This window comes from Phaseolus vulgaris, chromosome 7 (genome assembly GCF_000499845.2).
Source record: "Phaseolus vulgaris cultivar G19833 chromosome 7, P. vulgaris v2.0, whole genome shotgun sequence".
NCBI classification, from domain to species: domain Eukaryota; kingdom Viridiplantae; phylum Streptophyta; class Magnoliopsida; order Fabales; family Fabaceae; genus Phaseolus; species Phaseolus vulgaris.
In genome coordinates this window covers 7,884,657-7,905,979 of record NC_023753.2, presented here as the reverse complement: position 1 = coordinate 7,905,979, position 21,323 = coordinate 7,884,657, and the positions used below count along the sequence as shown (strand labels likewise).

The following is a 21,323-nucleotide window of genomic DNA, read 5'->3' as shown; positions in this document are numbered from 1 at the left end:
TTCACCTGCAAAAGTCTATTTAACTTTTCTAGAAGTCATCATGTATTTATTGGTTTATGTCGTTGTATAGAAACATTGATGAAGTATTAAAACGGCTATTATGGTCATAATGTAGCTATTTTGGCAGTATAGAGTGTCTTAATTGTACCATTATGGTATTAAATACTTGTTCTCGTCGGTTGACTGGATGGACAACCTCTGCTTCAAATTTGTCTCCTCTTGGTGCACTGGAATAACGCTCCGTTGAAGAAGAAGGGACTCTACCTATTGATCACACTCTGATGATTAAGTCAGTGAGAGCATACAAAATAATAAACAGTTTAAGTCTCTAGTACTCAGAAACAACATACATTTACTGGGGTCTCAAGCCCCTTTTATAGTTATTCCTCTAACCACTTTCACTCACGAGAATATAATCTCTACTGAAAGTATAAAATAATAACAGGAAATCACCTGCTCACGTGCACCTTTCATGTTTGGGTGCTAACAACAGGAAAATATTTTGTTCACGTGCACATTTACTCACGGTGCTAACAATAGAAGAGAATCTCATGCACATTTATTCTCGGGTGCTCTCCACTTATTTATCAGCTTTATATATTCAACTAACAGCTTTATACATACATTTATTTAACTAGTGTATATTCACATATATTCTATTCTAACATATATATATTAACTAACAACTTTATATCACTATATGACCAAACTTATTATTTTCTCTATTTAATTTATTCTCCATCGGGCTTACCAATGAAACTGGGTCGAACCCATGACCCGCCCTTTGGGCCCAAAAACCGAGTTAACCATACTCATATGCTTGGACTGAGGTCCCGAACACTTCTGTCCAGTACAATACCCAGTTACCGAGTTAAATGTAATGTAATAAGAAAGAAATGTATTTTCCTTATATTCTGGGTAGGTACATAAGCCTTTCACCTCGAAATCCACGCAAGGGGATTAAATTTGTAAGTTTGTGTTTGCACGACTATGTATAAGCCCAACAATGAAGTGGCTTAATTTACTTGTAAAAGCTGGCATTCAAAATATTTTTTTACAACTTTTCAAAGAAAAATTCTCCCTATACCTTTATACATTTCCCCTGCACCTTCATATTTTTTTTTTAATTCCAACAATAGTTTTTTTAATATGGTGGAGATTGTGATGTTTTTTTCCTAATTTTCAAGTGGTGAACCTTGGTGGTTGAGGTAAGTTTTGTGTTATTTTTACTGGCGGTGGTTGTGTTTTCATTCGCATTTTTGTGTGGATACCGGATTGTAAAGTCCGTAACACCCCCTTAATTAAAAATGTGTTTCAAATTGTACAACCCAAAAACATTTTTTTCAAAAGGCTTTTGGATTATACAATCTAAAAGGTATCTCCAGATTTGGGAATACCTTATGGATTGTACAATCCGAAAACCTAAAACCCTAGAAAAAAACCAATGAGATGCAAATATAAATTACAAAACTAAAAAAAAAATTGTTTGCACTAGGAAACGTTGAATACAATGAATCATCTCGTCAACCCTCTTAGACATGCTCAAATGATGGAACTACTTTCTCAAATGTTGGGACTAGAAAAGAATGGAAATGTTCAACCGGAATGAAGGTATGGGGTGTGGGGGGTGCAATTGAGGTTATTTAAAAAGATGAGATTACGCTTCATTTAGGGTTATCTAAATAATTTTAAATGGTTAAAATTGACTTTTCACAATTATTATGGAGATGCAACGGAAAGGTATGGAGGTGGAGAGAGAATTTACTCTTTGCAAATCAACAATTATATCGCAAATGGACATGTTTAAAAGGTGATATCGTAGGAGTGACAATGTGGACTGACTCGTCCTGTATTGGTCTGTCTTGCATTGGCTTGCCCCACTTAAGTAATGTTGGTGCAACCTATTGACCTGCCTCATATAAGGGATGACTCGCAGGTTTACGGGTCAATCCGCATAAGAAAATTAAAATTTATTAAAAAAAATGAATGCACTTGTAATATATATATATATATATATATATATATATATATAAACAAAAGTTAGAGAAGACAATTTTGTATTTTATTAGGGAGATTTTTCCTACACTCCATCAAATTTTTGGAGGTGCAACGAGAAGGTATGGAGGTGGAGAGAAAATTATTATGGAGATGCAATGGAAAGGTATGGAGGTGGAGAGAGAATTTACTCTTTCCAAATCAACAATTATATCGTAAATGGACATGTTTAAAAGGTGATATCTCAATGGATAGTAGGGGTGGCTATGTGGGTTGACTCGTCCTGCATTGGTCTGCTTTGCATTGGCTTGCTCCGCTTAAGTAATGCAGGTGGAACCTATTGATCTGCTTCATATAAGGGATGACCCATTGGCTTATGGGCCAATCCGCTTAAAAAAATTAAAATTTATTAAAAATAAAAAAAAATATGAATGCACTTGTAATATATATATATATATAAAACAAAAGTTGGAGAAAACAATTTTGTATTTTATTAGGGTTTCTTCCTGCACTCCATCAAATTTTTTAATGCCCGTCATTAATTTTGGAATTTAATTTCCATAACATAAAAGTCTTTCAGAAATAGAAATTTAGAAGAGAGAAAAAAAGTATTCTGAATAACCTTTTCGGAACAACAATTTTACCTCCCAAAATTTAGAACAACTATTTTGACTTTTGAAATTTAATTTTTGGAATTGATGGGGTGTAGGAAGCAACTTTAGGAGGTGCATGATAAAACACCATTTTTATTATTATGCGGGCTAGTGAGTTGGTCTACCTTGCCTCATACTTGTCTCACACAGGTTGCTGGTTATGCAGAATGGGCCTAAGTGGGTTAGCGAACCAAAATAATGAGTTCGTCCGACTTTTTCACAGAGGGTTGCAAGCTAACTCGTACAGTTCTCTCTATGTGTTTGGATAAGGGAAAGGATGTGTGCGAACTTGAGAGAGTAAATTTACAGTGATTTGAAAAAAAATTGTGAAGAAAGTGAGGTTGTTTAGATTATGGTATGTAAAGTGGATGTATGAAGAAACTTTATTTGAGAGGAGAATTTTTAAAATTTTTAAAAGGTTTAAAATGTAAGTTTACAAATTTACTCTTATCTTTACAAATATTTAAACAGTAAAATATAAAGTATTTTTATATAAATTTGAGTTAATTTAAATTTTGTAAATTATTTTATTAATTAATATTGTTATTATATAAAAAAATTATTATAAATATTTATTTTTTATATTTTATAATTATAATACATTATTATTAATATTATTATTTTTATTAATATCACTATTAAATATTTTTATAGCATAAATTTATTTAATATTTTTTTATATATTATATTATATTTTTATAATTATAGAATTAATTATATATAATAGAATTGATTATGTTAATATTTTTAGTAATTAGGTAATTAGTGTTTTTAATATTTATCTTTCATATCTTTTATTTTCTTTTTTATATTTAGATTATAATTTGAAATTTTTTATTAAAATTTGTTGTCATGTATACCGAGAACATAATTGTATTTTATTTTATTAGATTATTAGATGGAGTCCTGACTTTCCAACATTTCTTCTCAATTCACTACAGATGTGAACACTACTAATCAATGCATTCAGTCACTCACTCTCATTTCGATCAAATTAATATATCCAACCAAACTATCTAGCTTTCACTTTTCCATCGTGGACAACAGTAAATATGTACGATGATAGTTCTAATTGTGTAAAATAATAACAATAATAATAGGTTTTTTTATTGAAAAAAAGGCAATACTTTTCTTTAAAATAAAAAAACTAGTTGCAATATATTAAAAATAAATTATAAACAGCATTATCATCTTTGTTTAAAATGTAATAATAAAGTCAAGAAACATGCAAAATAATTTTTTTTTAAAAGTACAACATTAATGATAAATAAAGATATGAACAAATTTTCTACGAACACAATAAAAATTATTTTGATTCAAAATTCTGCCTTGGTTTGACAATGACATCCGAAAAATGTTTTTTATTATTCAATAAATGGTAAATTTTATTAAAAAGAAAAAGAGAAATGGAAAAGAGATTTGGGATTGAGAGAGTAGGAGTGAGAGCAAAGCAGCAGGTTGGGTTAGACCTGGGAGAGTCCGTTTGTTCCTTCGCTTTGTTTTCTTTAGATATTTTCTTCTTCTTTTTTCTGTCGTTTCATTTGCAAACGGATAGTTTGGTATCCAAACACACCTCATCTACATTTACTCTTCCCCAGCACAAACAAACACGTCCCGTTTCGTTCCCATGACGGTTTCCGTTTCAGCATCCTCCGCGATTTCTTCTTTGAGTTCCGAACGTTCTACGCGCTTGCCGCCCTCCTTTGCCGCCGTATCTTCTTCCGCCAAACAATCCTCGCTGCAATTCCCCTCGCGCACGCGCCTTCTTCGGATTAGTACACCACGCGCTCCTACTTCTCCGCGGCCACGATTCCTTCCTCAGGTAACCTAAACCACGCTATCTGCTTTCATTTTCCATTGCAGTTGTACGTAGATTCACGAGTTTCTTCATAGTTAGTAAATCTAGGAACACTCGTGATTATTATTATTATTATTATTATTATTATTATTACTATTATTTACATTCGTCGTCCCTAAATATGTATTTAACCCTGAAATTAGTCGCTGAATGAATGTGTATTCCAGTAGTCAAATTAATTCTCAGATTTGTGACGTGAAAAATCAATTGAAAGAACAAGTGCGGCCTCAAGGACCCTGAATATTAATTTGACTATTTAATTTTGTTAAACTGTTCAACATTGTTAGCGAATTATGGACTTATAAGTGTTTTGGTGTATTGTTCTGTTTAGGCTCAAGCTAAGAAACAAACCTTTAACTCGTTTGACGATTTGCTTGCCAATTCTGAAAAGCCTGTATTGGTTGACTTCTATGCAACCTGGTATGTTTCTCCCTCCGTTTCCTCTTTTCTCCGAATTTGCTGGCAGGGTGTTATCTCAGTTTTTGTTAACTGGTGCTTTTTGAGGTTGAAGCTGTTTTATTAACTTGTTATATGATAGCAACTAATGAGTGACCCAAGACCTGGTTTACAGGTGTGGTCCTTGTCAATTCATGGTTCCCATACTCAATGAAGTAAGCACTCGGCTTAAGGATAAGATACAGGTGGTGAAGATTGATACTGAGAAGTATCCTAGCATTGCTGACAAATACAAAATTGAGGCATTGCCAACTTTCATCATGTTTAAGGATGGAGAACCTTATGATCGTTTTGTAAGTCAAATCTTTTTTTTTCATTTGAGTTGTGCTTTTTCCTTGCACCTGGTGGTTAATCATATCTATGTGACACTTTATAATGTATGGAAGCTTCTGGTTCTGGTTCTGCAATGACTCCTAACACTTGCATTTGGCCTAAAATGGCATGACATGGCATTTAAATTTGAATTGTGAAACCAAATTTATTGTTTGTGTTTGTAAGTATATTTGCATTAGCAATGTTGCTATGTTCTAAAATATACTAAACGTAAAATTAACAATGCTACTAATCTTCTTTGGTTTTGTTAGGAATTTGAAATTGTAATGTGAAGGATCCTAATCATCATAATTCTTCATTCGATTACTAAGCCAGCTAATGAAAGAAGTAGCTATCTTTTTGCCCTCTATTGGGAACTGCCTGAAGTTAGCTTTTATGCACCACAACTTGTAGAGGACCTGCATCTAAAGGAATAATCTAGTTCCTAATTTTGATTAAAACTTTCCGCTAGGCCTGTTGAGTTTGAAACATAATGAAAACATATTTGATTTGGTTATAGAAAAGAGCCTAATTGCTAGTTTAGTACATAGCTTGAAAGATAGAGTCTTCTGTTTGCAGTCAATAGCACGAGTGTCATGAACATTCAAATGCTTGCTCCCATCATCATATTTGTGTGAAGGATAGCTTGAAATGATCTGGTCTGGAGCTTGTCTGTTTGTAGCCTTTTCTTTGATGTTCTTGAATTTGTTGCTTATGTTGGTAGAGACTACACAGATTTTCTTGCTGAATCTGTTATTTACCTATGAAGTTTTGTTATGAAGCTACATAGACATTTGCTTATTTGACAAAATAAAACAAAACAAGGGTGTTGTCTGTCATCTCCATATTATAAACAATCATCTTCACCTTCTAAGCAAGAATTTTTTTTGGTTTTGATGACTTCCAGGAGGGAGCATTGACTGCAGATCAGCTTATTGAACGCATAGAAGCCGGTCTGAAGGTTGAACAATAACCCTAGTAAGTTTTTATTGTTACGCTGTTTATTATTGTATTAAATATGCTCAATAACATTTCCAATAATCCCTGTCCTTAAAACTCCTTGTTGTTTTAACTTTTTCAGCTTTGATGAAGACACTTGTCCATTGGAATGTTCGGTCACATACATGATGTGATGTGACCGACTTGAGGATCATTTGTTGATTCAACTTAGTACGGAGATTAAAGTTGGTCAATGTTTGCGATGCACTGATTGAATTGCATGGAAAATGTTTAGTACCCATTTGAATGAGATACACATCTTAAAATAATTTTATCAAAATTAATTTTATTAATCTTAAATCTGTACAAGTTTCTCGACAATGTATTGGATGCCTTGCATTAGCACTTGTTACTAATCCGTATTTATTTTGAACGGTGTGTGGTGTGCAGCACATGAGCCTGTCAATGTTTGCACCTCAATGTGTCTGTTGACTTTCGTACGGACAGGAAGAACAGTCAACCTCAGCAATTCTTGCAAGGTGTAAGACGGAATCACAATTATAAGTCTCGCAAAATTTATTTCAGAACACATTTCAACATAAAATTGAATTAAATTGTTTAAAAGTTGAGTGAACCTAAAAAGGTCTCCAAATCAATCTGAAGTACCAAACAGTTCAAGCAAATTTTTTTTAAAAAATAGTATAGTTAACTACATTTTATATTTGCAGATTGAAATATCTTTATAGTATAATTTGCAACGATCTACATTTTAAATTGATTATTTTTCGCTAGAAATTGAACTAAGTTAATATTTAAATTTCCTTTTTACCAGTAGATGAGACAGAATTTGTCTTTTTTTTGCAACTAAAATTTATATAAGCAACACCAACCTTTTTTTAGACTTATATCTCATGAACTAATATAAATATTGAAGATTTAATACGAAGGAAACAAACCATTTTTCACTAGTATCTATTGGAATGCATTTTTGATAACTAATATTGAAAAAAAACATACAAATTTTTTGCTAATTTAATTTAATTTTAGTAATAGATAAGTTAATTGAAAGTCACCCCAAAAAATCAATGACTTCAACAAGTGGTAAATGATTTTGTAAATTTTTTTAACTCTCATAATAGTTTAAGTATTATACTAATAATAGATTTTAAAAATTGAACTAAAATAGCTTAATTTAATTTTTAATAAGAATAGTTCAGTTTTTCTTTTTCTATTTTAGTTTAGTTCGATTAACTCTTTTTATTTCGGTCGAGGTCTTTTAATGCCCTTTTACATTAGAGTTTAACATAGAATTTACTATTCTCATTTGGAGTAGGTTTGTTTAACTCAACCAAAATAATATTTGGATTAGTTTTACACTCTAAGTTTCTTGAAAAGTATTCACAAAATTTTCATACTATTTTTTGTTTTATTCTTCTCAATAATTGTACATGAGTCTAAACTTGAACATGTTACTATTTCACTTAACATGGAAAGTAGCCTCTAATAAACCATTTGACAATAAAGACAAAAAATATGAATCCTTTTCATTAAAACATTTTAAACTAATTGTACTAAATTCACTTTTATGAATTAATTTGCCTACTATTTGTTACAGAATAATCTAAGTAGACATGGAATAATCAATGAAATAAAAAAAAATACATCATACAGATTTTAAGAATTATTATTATAAAATACAAATCATTGACAAACTTATTACAACTGACAAAATTCCTGTGTGAAAGGGTTCTATAGTAGTTTAACTAACTTCCATTAGAACATTATCATGCTTCATTATTATTTTAATATACAATAAATATATTAGTTATGTTTATGCTCACATACCAAATATCATTCAAGCATTGTGTAAGTCTTGGCTAATCATACATTAATCTTGCTAAATATCAAGCCATATTTTAACTGAAATCAACATGACGTACCCTACAAATGGACAACTGGGGACCAAAAAGACAAGATTCACAAGGGAATAAAAAGAACCAACCCAATCATAACCAAAATTCAAATGCAACAAAATCCAGATGCATTCTCAAAATAAAATTGTTGGCTTTAACAAAATAATATATCCCATTGTTCAAAAAAACAGTAAGAAAAAGGGAACAAAGTGAGAGCTTTAGGATGTGTTTGCTTCCAAGGGGGAGGAGGGAGGGGGTGTTTAGGATGTGTTTGCTTTCAAGGGGTGGAGGGAGGGGGTGTTTTTTTGTGTTTGTTTCTATGGTTTTGTGAGTGGGGGAGAGGATGGGGGAGAGGGTGGAGGGATTTTTTCATTCTTCACAAAATGAAGAGATTTGTGAGGATTTAATAGAATTGTTGCATTTTACCAAAATACCCTTATACATGTATTTTATTTTAATATATAAAATTAAATATTACATAAATTTATTTATTATTTATAATTTTAAAAATATTTAATTATACTATTAATAACAACATATAATTATAAATAATAAAATAAAATTATAATATCAACAGTATATATAGTTATATAAAATAACAAATGAATATTATTTTCATAAATTTTAATGTATTTAATTTATTTCAATTTAACACCAAAATATTTTATATTATATTTTTTAATTTTTTATTAAAAATATAAATAATTATGAATATTATATATTAAAAATATTTAATTAATTCAAACCTACAAAAAAAAATCATAATTCATTATTTAAATATTTTTTAATAAGAAGGATAATTGTGTAAACTTACAATAAACCATCCTCACAAATCCACTCTATCATCCCTCAATCTAAACAACCTCACACATCCTCTCCAATCCTCACAAATCCACTCTCTCTAATCCTCACAAATCTCCTCCTCAATCCAAACAGAACCTTAAGCTCAGTGCTTCTTAGAGACTAGTGTGTGTGATTCGTGAATAACTTGTACAGTTTCCTTTCCTAGCTAAGTATTTAGATTCACGAAGGAAAGGAGAGAGAAATGGACGGATTATTTTCCATAGGACACCCAAATTTTGTACTATTTGCAATCCTTTACTCGGGAAAATGGTTAGGAATGAAAGGGTTCCTGAGAAAACCTAATTTGTTTTCTCACTTAAACAGTTATATAATTCTCTTAAATGTTTTTCAACGGATAAAGGTAATAAAGTAATTTGACTTGTATCTATTTTTATTTCTATCTAGTTTGATGAAACCAATTAAAGAGAGTAAGCCTGCTTCATTTTCATTGGATATGGATGATACCATACAAAGAATGTGACTCTTCAACTTTTCTCTACAATCCTTTACTCTCTTTTTTCATTTCTCTACATGATACCAAACACACCCTGGCATGCAGACAACAGTCTTGAAGGCATACATCTTAAATTCATATGGCTAATGCTATCAGGTCCAAAGAACAATATTAACATGCTAAATGGTATATTTGAACTCATACTTGTACACATCATTTATTTACTCTTGCAATTTATAATACATTACATTTTTGTACTTTATGAATGACAGAAAAGAAGCAGGTTGTGTCACATAGTGCATGCAGCCATTAAATAAAATAAATGTTATAATACAAAGATTATATTCAGAAATTGCTGCCGAAAAGAACAAACCTTCAGCATAATTGAAATCAAAATGTGCGAAAGAATTAGATTGTTGGTATCAGATTTAATGAGCAAAAGACTGTTAAGAATCCCAATATCACTCTAACCATTGCATGGTTAACAATGTAATCACTAAAAGTGAAATGGATCAGTGATAGCTAAATATTTTTTACGTGAAAAACACACAATAAAAAACAGTAATCACCTGATTTTCTTGAGTCTCTAATGTTTTCACTAATTATTCATTTGTAAATTTTTCTTAATAGAAACTAAATACAATTCTAGCAATGCTGCCATTATATTTATTACTGTTATTGTCAAAATTGCTTGTGTGACTTTTAATTTTTAATAAAAATCATATGCTAGGCATCAGTGTAAAACTTAACTTCCTAGTTAGAGTGATTGTCTAAGATCCAACAATCATATGCCATTACATAGAAAGATGTATAAAAGAGGAAAGAAAACGAATAAAAAAAAACATAGGAGAACCAAACTAAGCTCATGTAAAGAAACACAACAACCCTGATATAGGTGATTATTTAAAGGAAAGTATTTCTTTATTGTAATTCTTTTAATTGATATGATTTATTGTTTTGGATTCCAGTGGATATTTCATAATAGGGCTGACCAGAATCCAAGCAAAAATTTCATCTCCTTCACTAATGACACTCTTCCATTCTAGTTGCTTTTTCATTCTGGTTCTGTCAACAAAAACGGCATTCAGAGTGGTGTGTGAAGACTGAAAATTTTCACACGACACAAAGGAATTACAAGGATTGCGTCCTAAACAAGTGCTACGAATGAAACTAGTAATATTGCCATTTTCAATAGTAATGATAAGTACACTTTTTTTTTCAATAACAAAAACGTGAACTTTGTACTATATTAGAAAAGGTCCTCAATTTTTTATATTGATACTCTCACATGCAAGTTTATATGATGATTGGTATAAGTATTAATATTAGACCCTTCAATATATCAAGAACGTCACCCATATAAAACAAAGTTTCATTAACTTTTAATAGTGACAAACCGTAATTTTGAACTATTATTATATTTTTTGGTAAGAAATAGAGAGTATTACAATAGTTTAATGTTTTTATTTGACAGAATGGCTTTTAAAATGAGGCAATGGAATGGTTTCTATAAGACAAAGTTGTATTGAAAAGACGAAATAATACAGGAGAACGAATATATTTTATCTTTGTTAACAAAAGGTATGTTAAAAAAGAACACTTTCAACATGAATAATTTTTAGGAAGAAAACTAACGAAAAAACTAGATTCCAATCCAGAGATGTCATCATATAATTCACGCAGTTAAAAAGCATAATAAAATAAACCACTAATATAGAACGCAAATTCAACATATTACCATCTCTAATTAATTACTTAAATGTGAAAAAGGTAAAAAGGTGGATTTTACTTCGGGAGTGAGAATGTAATTTCATCAATAATATTGAAGGTTATCTACAAATAAAAACCAGCATCATAAGAGAGCTTAACGCAAATAACAAACAAAATTGAAATTGCCACCACATTAAATAACTGATACAAAGTCCTTTCGTTATGCAAAACATGTCTAGTGTTCTTTAAAAATTGCCTCCTCAACAAAATCTAATCTTGAAGCCAAAACATAACAGCTTAACGCTTCTTAGAGACACCAACAGTCTTCCCCCTACGGCCAGTGGTCTTGGTGTGCTGACCACGGACTCGAAGGCCCCAGTAGTGCCTCAATCCACGGTGGTTTCTGCAGAAAAGAAAGGATGTGAATCTCAAGGGTTAATGCGGTTATCTACACACCAATATTTAACAAGCAATACACAAATTCTCCAGAAAAAATGCTTGGGAAAATTTGTAAATACATAATTTGACTTGTAAAAATATATGGCAGGGTTAGGTTAGATATTCTCATTACACTCATATACCCATATCTACATGAATATGCAATTGATTGCAATAATGTCAATCTAACAAATGAATGGTATTTGGAATATTGGGCATGCTTCAATTAGCTTTCTTTAAAATTATTCGGTTGGTTTCAAAATATAATTGAGAATTCAATAGTCTCACTGACATCTCGTAACTAAATGGCTAACAGCAAAACCAAAATAAAGATACTGGTCAAGAAAGCCAGCAAACTACACTCGAATGGTTTCTTCTTTTCGGGAGATAACTCCATTACAATAAAGACAATCTATCTAATTTCTGAAGTCACACAAAAAAAAACAATTCAGACAAGCAGCTACAATATCTAAAACAAATTAAACAAACTACTAAACAAGGACATAAAACCACATCAAATCCAACAATTCTGCATCCATGTCATATTACACAAACTAAGCACACACTGCATCAGCTAAAAACTATAATTCGGCTTTGTCAACAAAAGCAAAACCAACTTTAATTTGGAACGAATCATCAGACCTGATAAAAAAAATTGAATAACTCAACAACAAATAGACATAGTAAATGAATGACCTGATTTTCTTGAGTCTCTCCAAGTCATCTCTGAGCTTCATATCGAGAGCATTGGACACAACCTGGGAGTACTTGCCATCCTTGTAATCCTTCTTCCTGTTAAGAAACCAGTCTGGGATTTTGAATTGCCTTGGGTTGGCCACCACAGTCATCAGATTATCCAACTCAGCAGCACTCAACTCACCAGCCCTGACAGTAGCACAAAGGGTGTCAAAAAAAATCCAAAAACAAGTGAATCAGCGTGCAATTAAACTGATCAACAAAACAAGTACCTCTTGTTCATGTCAACATCAGCCTTTTTGCAAACCATGTTGGCGAATCTCCTACCAATACCCTTGATGGAGGTAAGGGCAAACATTATCTTCTGCTTGCCATCGACGTTAGTGTTCAGCACACGGAGAATGTGCTGGAACTCCTCGTTTGCCACCAGAGCCTGCAACATTCGTAAAACAAATTCAGTTACCGATTAAGGATTCTTCAAAAATTGAACTTTTTTCATCAACGCGCAGTGAGAGGTGCGACGAGATGGGCATGTACCATTTTCGCCGCGAAAGTGTCGTTGGAGAGTGACGGTCGCCGCTGCTATCGGTGCTGGTTGAATGAGGATCTGAAACTCTAGGGTTTGGGAATGAGTAATGTTATACAAATGTGCTGAGCCAGTTCTAGGGTTTTGTCGTGTGGGCTTGCTCAACTTCAATGGCCCATTTAGGACCTCAGTTTGGGCTTTGGTTTTTCTTTTATTTCTTAAATTAAGGGAAAACTAATTGATGAGTAACCAAATACTTTCAACACCCGAATAATATTTTCTTACACCAATTTAGAATATTTTTTCTAATTGCTGTATTGCGTAATCGGCACCAATATAATTTTACAAGAAAGATACAAATTTGTGAATTAAGACGAAAAAATAACTTTTTGCTTTTAGGCAATTCTCCCTACCATGTAAATTTGAATATGCACCAGATTTTTCAATAAAATGAAAAATAAAATAAGAAAATATTTCAGTGAAATGACAAAAATTGCCTTAAATAAAAAAAGGTACGGATAAAAAAATACTTTAAGAATTTTTTTTTCTGAAATATATTTATAGATTTAGATTTTTAAAACATATTTCTAAATTTTTTTAAAAAAAATATTAATATATTTTTAGATTTTTTTCTGAAATATATTTTTTTCACTTTAAATTTATTTTTCATAATGAGATTTTAATTTTTGAATTCTAGATTTTTAAACTTAAAATGAAAAATAAATTTAAAAAATTTAAAAGATGATAGGACGCAGTTCAAATTATTACGGTGCATAAATAATTTGTCTTGCTTTGGGTGATCCAAAATTAAACCAAAATCAATAATGTAATGAATTAATTGATAAATTCTATATATTCATTTTTGTTAAAAAAAAAATACAACTATTTTCAATTTTTAAAAGCTTACTGTTATCATAACACCTCACTTCAGATCTTGTGTTATTTTATGCTATATTTTTCTATTACATACTTGTGTATACCTACTTATATTTTATTATTAGTTTTTACAGATTTTATGTTATGTGATTCCCCATGCCTTATGGGATACGTTTTTAAAGTTACTCCGTTTTTTATTTTCTTGTTTTCTGATGTTTGATTACAGTGAAATTCTTATTTTTCTTCCATTAAAAATATTATTAAACTATGATTTTTTTTTCTTGATAATGCATATTTAATTTCTTTTAATATTTCATGTACATAATTCTAAAATCAACGGTAAAATAATTTACTATTCCCATATTTTTAGATTTTAAAATTAATTTTTATATGATTCTTACATACTGTTTTATTATCATGAAAATGATTGTGATTTATATTAATTTTACCAATGTTTTAGTATGTTTATATATTCACTTTTTACAAAAATAAATAACTACCTTCAAACAAAATCAAAGTTTTTAAAATAAATTTTCTTTTAGAAGACACTTTTAGGTTAAAAAAACGAAAATTCTTTTACTTTTAACCTTTTAATTTTTGTCCGTACCTAAATTTTTTCCAAGCTAAATTAATGACATTGATAATTAATCAATAGTATGTCTAAGTGAAGTAATGACAGTCAAATAATCATTAGTATGTCTAACAAAATCAGTAATGTCGTCTTATATATGTTTAATTTTTACATGTAAAAATATAATTTAAAAAAAGTGATAGTACTAGATAAAGCAAAATTTTAGTGATAGTACAATTGTTTTATTCACATGCATTTCTTAGTTTTCATTTTAAAACAGTTCCAATATATAGATTATATTCAGAAATTGCTTACGGAAAGAACAGAGATTCAGCATAATTGAAATCAAAATGTGCGAAAGAATTAGATTGTTGGTATCAGATTGTTTAATGAGCAAAAGACTGTTAAGAATCCCAATATCACTCTAACCATTGCATGATTAACAATGTAATCACTAAAAGTGAAATGGATCAGTTATAGCTAAATATTTTTTTTGCATAAAAACACACAATCAAAAACAGTAATCACTTGATTTTCTTGAGTCTCTCCAAGTCATCCCCAACTTCATTTGACTGAGGTCAGGGCGAACATTATCTTCTGCTTCCCATCTACGTTCGTGTTCAAAACACGAAGTATGTGCTGGAACTCCTCATTTGCCACCAAAGCCTAAAAAAAACAAGGGTCAGATTCAAATAAAACAACCCAAAATCACTAAAACCCAATTTTTAATCCACATTCAATCACAGACAAAAAGAATAACTTTTAAATTCCTGATTTCGAATCACAGGTTAGGTTACAAATTGTAATAAAATTTGCATTTTTATGATCATTCCAAAGAGAAAATAAAAACTCCGAAACTCTATAAAAACATGTAACCTAAATATGAATAACACGAGGAAATAAGAATAATAGAAAGCGTTGAATTAAGCACCATGTTGAACGCAAGGGATGCACGATTCCGTGAAGTGAAGCGGCTGAGAGTAGGTCAACACGGTTCCTAGGCTAAAACCTTAATGTATTAGAAGAGGGTTCTAATATTTCTAGGACCATAGATGATTAAGGATGATCTTGAAGCTTTGATGTCTCCAAATCCATGGTGTTTGATGAAAGACTGAAGTTGTTACTTGTGTAGGTGGGATCTGGATAGATTAATGTGTAATTTACTCTTTGTTTGAATCTAAAACAGTTTGGAATCAAAACATTTTTGAAAAAGATTGTTGTATAACGAAGTGGAAAAACAACCAGTTATTTCATCGTTTCATTCGATTTTTGACACTTAGAGGTTTTTGAAAAGGATTTGAAGTTGTTTGACTTGGTTGACTTTGCTGACAAACTGATTTAATCGGTTGTTTCGAGAATTCAACCGATTGTTTGTTGAAAATGCATAACACAATTTATGTTAAGTTTGCAAATCAACTTTAAATGTTTTCTAACTAAATAGGATCCTTTAAATGTTCTTAACATCTTTAAGAGAGAACAGTTTTAGACATTTTTTAAAGTATGAAAACAAATTTGAGTTTTCAAGATTTGCATTCAAGTTTTTGGGTTTTCTCAAAAAAGTGGAATATGATTGATGCAATCTTTTGATTTGATCTTCATCGGGTGTAATCCTTTCTGTATCTCTAGTATTTCTGAATACTGGTGTGTAAGTGCAAAATCAGAGGGTGTTCTGATAGGAAGTGTGTGACTTGAGGTGTTTAAAGTCACTTATTTGGTGATGTGTTTGTAATCTGAATTTTGATTGCATAGTATATATCCCGTGGTTTTCTAGGGACTGGATGTAACTCTTGGAATAAGAGTGAACTAGTATAAATTGCTTGTGTGCTTTTCTATTGCCCTGAACTCATTTAAATTATGCTTTTAAGTTGTTTTTAACTCTACTGATAAAAACAACCGGTTGAATCGCAAAAACAATGATTGATTTTTTGACAATCAACTTAAACAGATTTTGATTGATTGCTTTTTGAATTTCTATATTTGTGATTTTGCATTGAATTTCATTATACCTTCAAAGTTTGCGAAAATCTTTCATAAACAATTCACCCCTCTTATTTAAAGTCATATACTCTAACATCATAGGTTGGCTTCATAATGAGCCTTATCCACCCAACTTAAGGCGATTTCTTCCTACACCTCTATGCTCTCTTTCTGCACCTCCGTATAAGAGATCAAATGACAACTTTACCCTTTTCTTCATTTTTTTTATTAACACACATATTCTTCTTATTTTTTTTAGATTCTAAAATTTCGAACTCTAAAATTTTAATTACAATTTTGTATTCTGAATTTTTAAATTCACAAAATACCTTCTAAAGTTTAAAATTTTTTATTCTAAATTCTAGAATTCAAAACGTTTACGAATTCTAAAAAAAAAAAAAAAAAAAACTGCCCCTTTTGCTGTAGGATAGTTTTGGAACAAAAAAATTTATGGAGGTGCAGGAAGGAACTATGGAGATGGAGGAAGAAATTGCCCCAACTTAATTGAAGCCCTTTTATGTATATGGGCCTAATGTTCGGGAGTCCTAGAATTGCCCTTGTTTTTGGACCCGTCATGTCGGCAATGTTTGATTTTTTTTAATAAATCCCTTTTTCAATGCAATAATTGTTATTGTTATTAGGTATCTCACTTAACATTAATGTGTATTCCTATTTATTTAATTACATTAGACACGTGGTTGATAATAAGCATATAATTTAAAAGAATATCAATATCCTCATAAACAAAAAGTAGCAAAGCAAGGAACCATCTCTACCATATTTAAATTTTTAGTTTTATTGGAAAAAATATTATAATATACCTACCAATTCATTTTTCATAGCTACTTTAAATGAAATCTTCTCAAATTCTTTGCACAGATTTTAGTCATTTAAATAGATATTTCCTATATTTTCCTTTTGTTTCTGTCGGATTACTTTTTTCTTATAAAATTTAATTGAGTTGTTTATTATAACAGAAGAACATTGGCATAAATAAGTTTTTTATTTTGCATAAACAAACAACATTTTAATCATGTTATTACAGTGAAAAAAAAATACTTTTCTGATTCATTACAATAATAGCGAAAGATTTTGAAAATTTGCATAACAAGTATTACATATTCAAACTTAATTTAAAATGTTGAACAAGGATATATCTAAATAACTTAATTAGACGAATAAAAAATATTTTTTTTTACAAATTAAAATAATTTGTGAAAATTCTTTCATATAATTTATTTTAAAAAAAATATCTTTACTTGCGTATAAGTTTGTATTAACTTATAAAAAAAATATTGATTCTTTTTTATATAGCAAAATTGTGAAGAAAATCGTTTAAATATGCCAGAAATCTTAAATATAAAAAAAAAAACTCTAATAAAACCAAGTTGAGGTTAGACAAGTATTCCAACATTTAGGTTTTAATAAAAACCAACATATTTTATGTTTATCATTCTATATAACATACAATACTTAAATCACAAGTAAAAGAACAAAAAAAAAATTATTTATATAAAAAAAGTATAGTAAATTCTGAACGGAAAAAATATCAGTAAACGAATACTGTATTTAATGAATGTATTGTAAACATTGTTCCAAAAAGTGATTTATAAAAATGAAGTGGGTTTTGGCATAAATAAATCAAATTTTGAACGAAATAGAAAGAGAACATAATTCGTTTTTCCCATTAATAATTTTTCTTTAATGACCTCTATAGTTCAATTCGATATGAACTTGAAATTTCCCAATTAAGCAAAACTCAAACCAACAAAATTATTATTATACTTTTGTGATTAAAAAAAAATCATAGATAAAAACAAAATGAACAATGCATGTGATCATCTAGATCCTAAATAATCTGGTATTCGACAATCATGAAGTTACATCACGAGAATCCAACCACTAACATAATTCCCTATTTTTATTTTTATTTTTATTTATTTCTATTACTCCGTGTTGTATACGTGGCAGCAGCACGTGGCTGTGATTTGACCCACAATCTTTAATCTTACCAAATTCAAGTCTAAATTCAATCAATTAATTAATTAAAGTGTCACAACTATGTCCCATACATGGCCAATACGTGTAAGGCTGAATATGCCACCCAAGTTTCCTTCAATTCACATAAACCAAACAAAAACTAAACAAAAACTTTATCATTTTTGTTTCATTTTACAATTATTTCCACAGTTTTTTATTCATAGATAATTCTTACTAAGTGAAGTTTTTTCTTATTGTAGTCTAATGCCATAATATCATTGTTTTGCTAAATATATTCAATATTTTAGATAGTTGCTCTTAAATTATGGGTTTTCTTTATAACACGATTAAGCATAATTGCATAATAACTTTTTAATCTGTTAAAATCAATTATTCTTCCCAGCTGAAACCAAAATTAAATTATTGTGTGATTTTTAATTAGCTAAGATATTAATATTACAAGTGTGAGGTCACAAATAAGTTGTATGGTTTCGTGTGACAAATGACTACCTATATTTGATGTGCTATTTTGTTTTATGTTTTTTTTTTGTGAGATTTGATATATAGACAACCTTTATATTATATCAATCTTAAAGTCTTGTTGGAAACCACAAATTTATCTAACTGTATATAGACAATTCGCATGTCTTCACGTGTAACTGGCAGGTGTAAAATTTTCTTCAATTTAAAATATAAAAATTACATTATTTATCAATTATTATACAATAATTAATAAAAAAATATTTTTTATAATAATTATTTTAAAAAAATTAAACATAACTTATTGAATATCTTACTTGATTTTATTTATTAGTAGTCTTAATATTATACGTTAATTTTAAATCTATTTCTCAGTATTTAAATTTAAATGTTAAATCTTAATTAACTTTATAAAAACATTATAATTATTGTAAGATCATATCTCTCTAATAAGATATGAGATATTTAAAAGAATATTTAAGTTTTTTTATGGATGGATGATATATTTTTTCTTACATTAGCCATTCATCAATTTTTTTTATAACAGCAATATATAGATTTAGTTATTTTTTTTTGAGAAAGAATATGCTTAAACACATGAAATGGAATGTCCTTTTGTTGCCGACACAAACGAACAGTTCGTCAAGTAACAACTGCCATTCAAATGGTCCCATACCATCACACCCAATCTTATCCACTTCAATTATCTTTCTTTTATTTGTTATTTTCTATTATTTTGCAACATAATCATTAAAATCTTTTGTCCTAATTTTTTTTTTCTGCAACAGTACAAATATTTAATGTATATGGGGTATTTTTATAAAAGAAAATATAAGTGGACAACAAAATATAAAATAAAATAAATTCTTTAACTCTACAAGATTTTAAGATCTGTTAATCCTTTGATTCGTTTTTGTTGCACTATTTGAATTTAGGTTTCAACCTTAACTTATTATCATTGTTCTATTTTTATTCGTAATACTTCAATAAAATTTCGTACTTACTACTTATGGAGGCTAAGTTTGGCATTGAACAAAAAAAATTGAGAGATAAAGAAAAGAAGTGAAAGTATAAAAAAAAATATGGATAAAACTATATAAAGAGGTAAAATAAAGATTGGTTGAGAAGAAGCAATTTTTTTTTAAATATTATTTAATTCATGCTGTAATTTTTTTTTAATGTAAACATAAATAAATATTTATTATTATTATTATAAATATTATCAGTATGTTATTTTATTTTAAACATTTATCATTATTACTATCATTATCTATTTTTATTTTTTAATTATTATTATATTACTACGTGGGATCTTTGAAAGAATGGGGGGACGTGGATCAAATGCATGATGTTTGTGAAGAGTGTGGAAATGCCTTTCTCTCCTGCTTGTTTTCATTCACATGCGGAAAAGAGAAAAAAAAAATTATCTCTACTTTATTTAATAATATTTTCTCTTGAATTACCTTAATTTTAATTAATGTTTGACCTTTAGTTATACCATCAGAACTTGTATTCTTTATTTAGTACAAGTAGATTTTAATGTAGCTAATTGACTTCCTTATATACGTGTGTTAAGTTTTTTCTTTTTTTTTGGTTATAAATAAGAAGAGTTAATATCATATATCAGAATTTATAATTAAATAATTATACAAAATATATTTATATTTTCGTTCTAATATAATTAAACTTTAATAACCAACAATTGATTGGTTTATAATAAATTAGCTGAGTTCCTAAGAAAAGTTTGAATCCAAATTTTATGTAGAAAATAAAAAAAAAACTGAGAGAGAAGATAAATCATAATTTTTAATAAGAACTAATAATTGACAATTATTAAGCCTTTTATATTATAGTTTTAAAAAATAAATTATAACATTACATATAATTTTAATTTTAATACACAACCTTTATACATTTCCTGCATTCCATTAAATTAAATTCTTTACATGTCTCCGTTTATACGAAAGTATACGAGTAGTGTATAACTCAATAATTTATTCACGCAGCTCAATTATATGAAAATATTATCCTCGAATACTATTCATGCCATTTTTTTCAATAATGCATTTATTGTTTGTTGTAAAAAATATAATTATTGAAAAAGTATTTGAAAAACGATTTATTACTACTTCACCGGTTAAACAATAATCATATGTATTATTTACGTTAGCACCAATGCCCGTCAAACACTGAGCACAAGAGGTTAATATATGAAAATTGTGCTTATTTTTGTCCTTGTCTTCTATAAACAGTATCATTATAAATCAAGAAAAACTTCATTGTCTTTCGTCCAATTTGATCTATTTTTCGCGTTCCAAACAAGCATTTGTTAATATATCATATATATGACAACTCCAAACAAGTAATTACAAAAAAAAAAAATACATCATATAATAAAAAAAAAGTGGAAGGAGAAATTCTAATAAAAATAGTTAGTTAAATGTTTGAACAAAACTTAACCATCGATCAAACTAATATATTTGATATCAATAAGATATTTATTAAAGAAATATGAAGTTATAATAATCTGACTTTACTTGAAAGTGCTTAAAAAATAAAATTATTTATAAAAATATAGATTATTTCAATTATTAAAAGATTTTTTTTTAAATAATGATAAAAGTAAGAGGCAGAATTTGCTAGTTA

The 21,323-nt window shown here is 29.1% G+C and overlaps 2 protein-coding genes across 2 annotated transcripts; one reads left to right on the top strand and one right to left on the bottom strand.

The window, feature by feature from the left end:
• Window positions 1-4,049: 4,049 nt before the first annotated feature.
• LOC137828273 (uncharacterized) lies at window positions 4,050-6,646 on the top strand. Its single transcript, XM_068634763.1, has 5 exons — window positions 4,050-4,470; window positions 4,838-4,926; window positions 5,078-5,255; window positions 6,182-6,252; window positions 6,356-6,646. Exons 1-4 carry the CDS (start codon window positions 4,276-4,278, stop codon window positions 6,245-6,247), a joined length of 528 nt encoding a protein of 175 aa, XP_068490864.1. The 5' UTR covers window positions 4,050-4,275; the 3' UTR covers window positions 6,248-6,252; window positions 6,356-6,646.
• Window positions 6,647-11,287: 4,641 nt separating this feature from the next.
• Window positions 11,288-12,977, bottom strand: LOC137827869 (small ribosomal subunit protein uS13z/uS13y/uS13x). The gene is made up of 4 exons (XM_068634224.1): window positions 12,805-12,977; window positions 12,540-12,700; window positions 12,268-12,456; window positions 11,288-11,536 (listed from the first exon to the last, which is right to left on the bottom strand). Exons 1-4 carry the CDS (start codon window positions 12,805-12,807, stop codon window positions 11,431-11,433), a joined length of 459 nt encoding a protein of 152 aa, XP_068490325.1. The 5' UTR covers window positions 12,808-12,977; the 3' UTR covers window positions 11,288-11,430.
• Between the last annotated feature and the right edge of the window lie 8,346 nt (window positions 12,978-21,323).

Excerpts from the sequence above, each read along its gene's own strand:
- LOC137828273 (XM_068634763.1), top strand. The coding sequence starts at position 4,276 with ATGACGGTTTCCGTTTCAGCATCCTCCGCGATTTCTTCTTTGAGTTCC. Across the intron at positions 4,471-4,837 it reads GGCCACGATTCCTTCCTCAG|GCTCAAGCTAAGAAACAAAC; the intron begins GTAACCTAAACC and ends TGTTCTGTTTAG. Across the intron at positions 4,927-5,077 it reads GTTGACTTCTATGCAACCTG|GTGTGGTCCTTGTCAATTCA; the intron begins GTATGTTTCTCC and ends CCTGGTTTACAG.
- LOC137827869 (XM_068634224.1), bottom strand. Across the intron at positions 12,457-12,539 it reads GATGTTGACATGAACAAGAG|GGCTGGTGAGTTGAGTGCTG; the intron begins GTACTTGTTTTG and ends TGCTACTGTCAG. Across the intron at positions 11,537-12,267 it reads GAGAGACTCAAGAAAATCAG|AAACCACCGTGGATTGAGGC; the intron begins GTCATTCATTTA and ends TCTTTTCTGCAG.